The 8,741-nt window shown below is 33.2% G+C and overlaps 1 protein-coding gene and 1 non-coding gene across 2 annotated transcripts in view; one reads left to right on the top strand and one right to left on the bottom strand.

Annotated features, from left to right (window-relative positions):
- Positions 1-8,741, bottom strand: part of LOC107446382 (Sodium-dependent dopamine transporter) — an 86,164-nt gene that overhangs the window by 37,092 nt on the left and 40,331 nt on the right. The window contains exons 5-6 of the mRNA XM_043044543.2: positions 5,071-5,205; positions 2,461-2,564 (exon numbers count right to left, since the gene is read on the bottom strand). Of these exons, the coding sequence (XP_042900477.1) occupies positions 2,461-2,564; positions 5,071-5,205 (239 nt within the window). The remainder of the gene's footprint in view (positions 1-2,460; positions 2,565-5,070; positions 5,206-8,741) is intronic.
- TRNAG-GCC (transfer RNA glycine (anticodon GCC)) lies at positions 533-603 on the top strand. The gene has a single exon. It is a non-coding gene; the product is annotated as a tRNA-Gly (tRNA).

Below are 8,741 nucleotides of genomic sequence, written 5' to 3'. Positions count from 1 at the left end.
GAATTAAATGGTCGGCGCCAGTAGGGGGGCTGGCCATTCCCGACAGGGGTGCAATTGCACCCCCCTCCTGACCCCCTACTGGCGCCGCCCTTGAGAACATAACAAGAAGCGAAAAAAAATGAGTAAAAGGAAGAATTTAATTTGAAGCTTTAACTTTATTGGCGGGTAAATTGTTGACTCCACACTCTTTAAAAAAAAAAGAATGAAGAAGTCTTTGGGGGAATAAAGAAGTCTTTGGGGGAATAAAAAAAAACTTTTGCTGCACTTTGTTTATATAAAGGCATTAATTCAATAAATAATTCGAATGAGAATAATTTTTCATCATCTTATTTCTCCTTCCAATAAAGTTAATTAAAATCCCATGCTTGATCCTTAACGTCAGATGCGTTGATTTGGAGATCAAAGGTGAAGATCAGATCTGAATAATGGAGGAAGTGTTCTTTGCCTGCAGGTGAAGATTCACTTGTTTATTTAATTAGGTTAGTGTTCTCAACAGAGACAATATAATACACGAAATTTTTTATGAAAATAAGCATCGGTGGTTCAGTGGTAGAATGCTCGCCTGCCACGCGGGCGGCCCGGGTTCGATTCCCGGCCGATGCAGCAAATTATTTTTATATTAAATTATTTATAATTTAAAAACAAAAGTGTAATTTTCAATGAATATCCCACAGATATTAACGATATATTATAAGGGGAACAATAAAATTATATTGCTCAATATTTTTCGATTTCACGTCTGGGATTACACATTATTTGATGCTGCCATTCAGTTATAGCTCTAAAATGTCGAAACTAGAAAATTTAACCGTATGTGAAACCTTGCAATAAATGTCAGAAACAGTCATCTTTAGGCATAAAACGAAACATATATTTAAAAACACTAATTTTTTTTGAAAGTGGGGATAAGATTTCTCTAAATTCTTTGAAGCCTTCTGGTGATGCCATGGATCGCCACCAAGCCCACCTTTTTGAATCCTCTTTTTCGTTTGCAGAGAGGTCACGTACGCACACTTAGAGTCTACAGTATTCTCCGGATGCTCCATGACGGGGGTGGGACGGGGTTACGCTTTGATGATGAAAGTGGGTATGATAGAGTTATCTAGTTTAAATACCATGCCAACGAAATAAACATTTCTTACTTGTATCCTGAACTTGGAAATGACTACAACACAACATACCTAACAGATATTTGAAGTGCAAGCTTTATAGGAAGTAGTATAAATGCAACTTAAACAAATTCTACAACTACAACAGCTGTATCTGCTATTTCATACCATACATAAGGGTTAAGTAAGCGCATTTTCATTGCATAATGTATAAATTTAATATACACATACGATTGTTCTTGCCCTATTTATTTTCTCTGTTTTATTTAAAAAGAAAGCTTGTCACCGAAATTTTCCATCAGCTTTAAAAGAATGTAAAAAAGCAAGATAAATATTTAATTGATGATATGTCTTGCACTTTCAAGTAGTTGAGAAGCAAAATAGGCGAAAATTAGGTAAAATTCTTTAATATCTTTTAAATGCGCATTTATTATTTATGTTTCTTTGTGATTAGTTCAACTCATGTTCATTTCATCACCTTCATGGCTATTATTAAACCAACAATTTAAAATAACAGTTTCAGTTCTTGATGGGATGAAATGTAATATTGTTAGGGCTATAAACTGTACAAACGCAAAATATAAATCACTGGAAGAATCTGCCCTCTGTTCACTGAAGCTCAGGAGATCGTTATATAATCTTATATGGTTCGCATTGCAAACCGTGCTCGCTACTAAATTAAACCCATTTGAAATATGTTCTAACGTGGAAGCTTAAGAATTTATATCAGTTGCTAAAATCTGTAAAATTAATTCATCTTTAGAAAATTAAAAGTTTTTAGTCAGAAATAAGTTGTTGAAATAAAAATTTTTAAATTGGAATAAATGACATGCAATAGAAACTCTTGGAGAAATTAAACTATAATTATATATATATTTTTTTAAAAAAAACAACGTGTATGACAGCACGTCTACTGCGCATTCCTTCCTTGTCTTGATATTTTTTTGTGTTTCCTTATTTGACCTTGACGCATTTGGTGCAGAAGTTTGCCTGGTCGCTGTTAGAGGATTTGATGGTCTCGCTTAAAGGTTTTCTTCAATACAAAATCTGTGGGAAAAATTCCCTGCCTCTCAAAAGTTGTCGCAAATACAGGTGGTCTTTTCTGGAGGTTTAACTGTAGGTGTTTTAATACAATCTCGTATGATTTAATGAAGTTTAAAAATTAATCAAATAAATCGTAGAAAAAATAATTATTTTATTAAAAGATTCTTTGAAATGCAAATATCTTCCCGTTGACATGTTTCAAATTCGAATGCAACTTTTTAATAAATCAATTCTTGTACTTCAGCATAAATAGTACTTTTTTTTTTTACAATGACTCATTGAGAGCTGAGCTAAACCAATCACGTACCTGTACACATTGTTGTGAAATTCGTTGTAGCTTGCATAGGCTAAAAGTACTCCGAAACCAGGACCGAGGGAAAAGAATACCTGTGTTGCCGCATCCACCCACACCTATAAAAAGAAAGACTAAATTAAAATATTGCAAAATAGTCAATAGAGCCCACACCGCCTATTTAATTCTGTGGAGATTTGATTTCACGCAATAGTAGATATTACAAACTAGCATATCCAGGCTTAGAAATAAAGGGTTTAAAAACTGAATTCCGCTGATTCTCAAAAAACTAAATTAGACACCATATTTATATAGTCCAACCTCAATTCATCGAACATCTTTCGTTTTCCCGTATATAAACTACAAAACTCAGTGGCACGACAGCCCGAAGAGGGCCAAGGCCTACTGTGTCCATCTCAGTTTTCTTGACCTTGGGCTGTGGGGTGCAGGAGCAGATGTTTCGGTCAGGTGGTCAGCCGAACGCGGAACCCCCAGTGTTTAGTTACCTGTGGCACGGGAGCGTGAAGCGCTACCACTTAGCCACCGGGCGTCTTTCCCGTATATACAGTTTGCAAATTGTTTAATTCCTCGGATGAAATTTTCTCTTTTCCTTCCAACGCTTGCCACTTTTCCTTACAATTACTGTTTTTTGTTTAGACTTTTCCGATATACAAAGAATTGTTCCATTTTCCTTATCTAGAATATGTGAACACCATAAAGTTTTCATTATGAAGTCTACGCTAGCGGTAAAGAATGTTTGCTTAGAAACGTTACTACAAAGCTGTTACTTGTAGCTCATTGGCTGAGAGATGAAATTAATTTTATATTCTACTTTAGAATCTCATTTGAGTTAAAATTTTGTTTTATTTAAATATTATCATTAAATATGAGAGACATTTTAAATTAATAATCGTAACCAAACATTGTACAGTGCGCAAAATTAAAAATGGACCACCCTTAATAACTTTTAAACTAATGATCGGATCTTTACGTTCTAGAACTCAATCTTGATAGTTCGAGAGGGTAACCTCAAATATGCTAATTTATTAGTGCCCACGATATTTTGAGTTAAGAAATCAGACACAAAATCGTACTTTCTCTGAATAAATATACCGCTATTTCGAAGGATTCAAATTTCTGACCTCCTAAATACATGGGATAGCCGAAATCTGGGATAAATGGTTCCAATAGTTTGATCCGGAAAGTGGTCCAAAANACCACTTAGCCACCGGGCGTCTTTCCCGTATATACAGTTTGCAAATTGTTTAATTCCTCGGATGAAATTTTCTCTTTTCCTTCCAACGCTTGCCACTTTTCCTTACAATTACTGTTTTTTGTTTAGACTTTTCCGATATACAAAGAATTGTTCCATTTTCCTTATCTAGAATATGTGAACACCATAAAGTTTTCATTATGAAGTCTACGCTAGCGGTAAAGAATGTTTGCTTAGAAACGTTACTACAAAGCTGTTACTTGTAGCTCATTGGCTGAGAGATGAAATTAATTTTATATTCTACTTTAGAATCTCATTTGAGTTAAAATTTTGTTTTATTTAAATATTATCATTAAATATGAGAGACATTTTAAATTAATAATCGTAACCAAACATTGTACAGTGCACAAAATTAAAAATGGACCACCCTTAATAACTTTTAAACTAATGATCGGATCTTCACGTTCTGGGACTCAATAGTAATGGTTCGAGAGGGTGACCTCAAATATACTAATTTATTAGTGCAGACGATATTTTAAGTTATGAAATCAGACACAAAATCATACTTTCTCTGAATAAACATACCGTTATTTCGATGGATTCAAATTTCTGAACCCCTAATTACATGGGATAGCCGAAATCTGGGGAAAATGGTTCCATCCGGAAAGCGGTTCAAAATTTGGATCCCTTAATGATAATTTTACTTTTCACATATTTCGCCACGTCTCGAGAAATTTTTAAGTAAATTGAAAAAAATTGCACACAATTGTAAAATTTGTCCATCCAGAGATAATTAAATGCAAAAATATAACTTTTAGTATATATTTATTATTTTTTATTACTTTATTTAATAATATTGAAATAAAAGTTTTAATTATAAGTTATAAAATTTTTTCACATCGCTTTAAATAATGCAAGCATAAATGGGAAAATTCATGAGCGAATTCGGCCGAATAGTTTCTGAGAAATCAAATTTTGAAAGAGCCGCATATTTTTTAAATTCAATATCTCAGGCACTATTCGATCGAATTTGCCCAAATTTTGCATTTGCCCAAATTTTATTTAATTATAAAAACAAACAAAAACATAAAAACTTTAATTCCATGTATTTTATTTCTAAAGTTTGAGTTTTTTAGAAACGTTAATTTAATTAATGTATATATAAATATGATATAATATGTTAATACGTGTATGTGATATAACGGTGTTAAGAAAATAACAGAAATTAACAAATGCCTTAAAACTCACTTTTCAAGCATTTATAAAGAATAGGAATGAATTTTCTTTGGTTAACACTGGATTGGTGTAAAATTTGGGAAATCTCTTGAGCAGCCCTTCTAACACATTTATAAAGCCTTAAACAAAACAAGACATCAGAAAATAAAGTTAAATCGCAGTTCATAATTACTTACATTTGCGTCTGCTAAAGCTGAGAAATTCGGAGTCAAATAAAATCTAATTCCATCAACTGCGCCAGGTAAGGTGCAACCTCTAATTAACAGCACAAATAAAACGACGTATGGAAACAATGCTGTGAACCAAACAACCTGAAACATAGATTGTAATACATTTTTTATTTAAAATGTCTATAATAACTAAAAAAAAATTAAGACTATGATTTCTGAAAGTATTATTTATTTAATAGCTAACAACCTGAATTATAGAACTGTGATTATTTTTTATTTAACTTCGTTCCTAAGCGGAAATAGCTCGTTTTTAATGAACATCTAAATTTTTGGACGAAATAAGTCATTCTTATCGCAAAGGAAATTTCCAAAGTAAGACTTTTGTTTATTTATTCATGTATTTCATACCTATTTTTTTATTATTATTTTTCGAGGAAGGACATTTGAGCAAATATTGGTTTTTTTAAGTTTTGAATAGACAGGAGGATAGAAACTCCATCTATCCTTTCAAAATCTGAGGATACACTTTATCGAATAGAATGTTTTCAGATGGAACTTTCTTAACACAGTTCGTTCAGTTTATATCCAGAATTGTACCGAGTACCGAGAAAACTTTAGCTAATACCCAATTGTTCGAATTGGGATAAATAACGTTTATAAACTATTTAAGTACAGCATCATGAATCTAAAGCAAGCCACTGACACCAACTTGATTTTTACCTTTGAGACAAACTTAGACCACATCGACTTGGAAATCGGTAGGGCATATATCAATAATGCTAAAACTAACCTTTTTCGATGTACCTTTTCTAAGAAACTACTTATATCACTTTGAAATTTTTTTGGGAATATTTGAGATTATATCAGTTGTATATGCTGTGATAATGATTTAGCGTTAACAGGATTATATTTTGAGTTATAATAGATTTGTGATAAAATTTTTTAAAAAAATATAAGTTCTCAGTTCGTAATTTTTTTAAAAATTTTCTTCCAAAGATATGTATTAACAATTATCACAGTGTAAACATGCATATACAAATATTCTGTGAAAAAAAAACTGAAGCAATATCTTAAGATGCTGAGAAAAGGTACATCGTAAAAGGTCAGTTTTAGCATAATTGGTATGCGTCCTAGCGACTCCCATTAAGATGGAAACTGACTGACTTTATCCTCTATATTCTATTTTATTTTATGACCGCCGTTGAACAGCCGACCCAATTTTTGGGTTCGCGACTACTAATGTTTAACGCCGTAGCCTTGTAATTTTGACCCAATCCAGAAGACAAGGAAACTCCTGGATCGGTACCCCCAGAGGTATTGAATTGTTATGGGTTTACGGAGGACTTTGAGACTCGACAGATTTAACGTGCATCAGTCACCATTTACTACACGGGGAGTCTTCGGCCGGNGAGGAAAATTTTTAAAAAATTATAAGTTCTCAGTTCGTAATTTTTTTAAAAATTTTCTTCCAAAGATATGTATTAACAATTATCACAGTGTAAACATGCATATACAAATATTCTGTGAAAAAAAAACTGAAGCAATATCTTAAGATGCTGAGAAAAGGTACATCGTAAAAGGTCAGTTTTAGCATTATTGGTATGCGTCCTAGCGACTCCCATTAAGATGGAAACTGACTGACTTTATCCTCTATATTCTGTTTTATTTTATGACCGCCGTTGAACAGCCGACCCAATTTTTGGGTTTACGACTACTAGTGCTCAACGCCGTAGCCTTGTAATTTTGACCCAATCCAGAAGACAAGGAAACTCCTGGATCGGTACCCCCAGAGGTATTGATTTGTTATGGGAACATGGAGGATTTTGAGACTCGACAGATTTAACGTGCACCAGTCACCAATTACTACACGGGGAGTCTTTTCGACCGGCAGGGACCGAACCCACGAACTCTTGGACATGGGCCCGGCACCCCACTGACCAGGCTATCCCGGCCTAGTAGAGACAATTTAATTTTACATAGATAACTAGCAGCGTTACATTACAGCCACAAAGAATGGACATCGACAATAACAGTACAATATAAAATAGCTAGCCACGTCACAGGTATTTTTTTNGATCTTTCGCTGTTGTTCATACCTCATGCACTTTATGTGACCACTGATGAATCTAGTGAACGCGGTCTGATCGCCTCTATTACCTTTGAAGGTCAAAGCACGACCCGGCTTATACCCAGAGTACCAGATATGTATTGGGGGAGTATTCTAGACTAGCTAGACGAATTTTAATTAATTACATAAATAAGAAACTTTATTAACAACGTTTGTACTGATCATCTTTACATCTATCATAAGTATATCTCAGAGTACTTTGGTTCTGTACTGGAAGCTATTGTGAACTAAATTTTGCAGTTGTACAAACTTGACCAATTTTTTTTATTTTGTTTTCTTAGTATTACATAAAGTAATATATTTCTTTAATTCTGGTCACTGGAAAATAATCAATAGCGTAAGACAAATCTGTAATGTTAATATGAAATTTGGTCAGATCATCTATACATTGATAAATTATCACATTCATTTGTTCATTCAACTCTGTAAATATGTTATGCTTTAATATACTCCTTACAACCCTTCTGGCTCACCCTCCACTGAGGTAAACAAAGTTCGAATCCCAGCGATGGCTGGTCGATGGCCATCCGGCTAGCACCAACCACAGTGCTGACGTAAAATATTCTCTGTAGTAGACGGATCATGGATTAGAGTCTCCTTGCCCTCAGGGTAGCCGGAGGGGGTGGGGGCAGTTTTCGTGGTTTTTCGCTTCGTGCAACGCTAATACGGGTTAGTTCTATAAAAAAAAAGTCCTCCAGGAAGGCAAAATTTCTCCCAATACTTGATCCAGGAATTCCTTTGTCTTCTGGCTTGGGTTCAAAACTACAAGGCTAGGGAGTTAAACATTAGTAGTTGTTAAACTAAAAATTGGGTCAGCTGCTCAACGACGGTTATAATGTAGTTACAGTAAATTATCAAAATAAAATTACTACGTTTGTTTTTGGGAAAGGATAATGGGTTGGATTATTAGTTTAAAAGTATTTTATGAAAAAAATTGATACACACTTTTTCTAACAGTACAAAATATTACACCTTCAAGAAATCTATGCATTAAATTTAAAAGTTTTGGTAGATTTGGAACTTGGCAATTTGCATTCATTTTCATTTTGTTTACTATTTAAAAGTTGTCAGATATTTTTACCTGAGAAGTAGTGACGTAAGATTTATGAATTAATTTTATGTCAACAGAACAGGTCATAACATTGCTGAAGCAAAAACGTAGAGTATAAAAAAAGACCTTTTGAAAATATTAAAATAATTAAAGAAAAATGATTACACATAAAACAACTGCATATTTTCTGTTAAAATTATTCTCAGTTTAAGTCGTAAAGTTAAAAAAAAATTCTACAAGCACAACGGAAATTATTGAATTACTTTTTATTGTTAACATTGCATCGCATCCTGCATGGTAGTAATAACAAAACCTATATTACAATAATTCTTAAATAATCAAATAGTAGGGGAGAGTGGGGTCAATTGTAACATTTTTTACTTAACTATTTTTAACTAACAAAAAATCCAATATATTATTAGTATTAATTGACAGACGAGTAAAGTAGACTATCCTCTACTAGAAAAAAAAAATACCTTATTTTAAATGTTATTATAT

Source organism: Parasteatoda tepidariorum, chromosome 2, assembly GCF_043381705.1.
Source record: "Parasteatoda tepidariorum isolate YZ-2023 chromosome 2, CAS_Ptep_4.0, whole genome shotgun sequence".
NCBI lineage: Eukaryota > Metazoa > Arthropoda > Arachnida > Araneae > Theridiidae > Parasteatoda > Parasteatoda tepidariorum.
The sequence above is the reverse complement of the archived record's forward strand: the minus strand, read 5'-3'. Positions and strand labels throughout refer to the sequence as shown.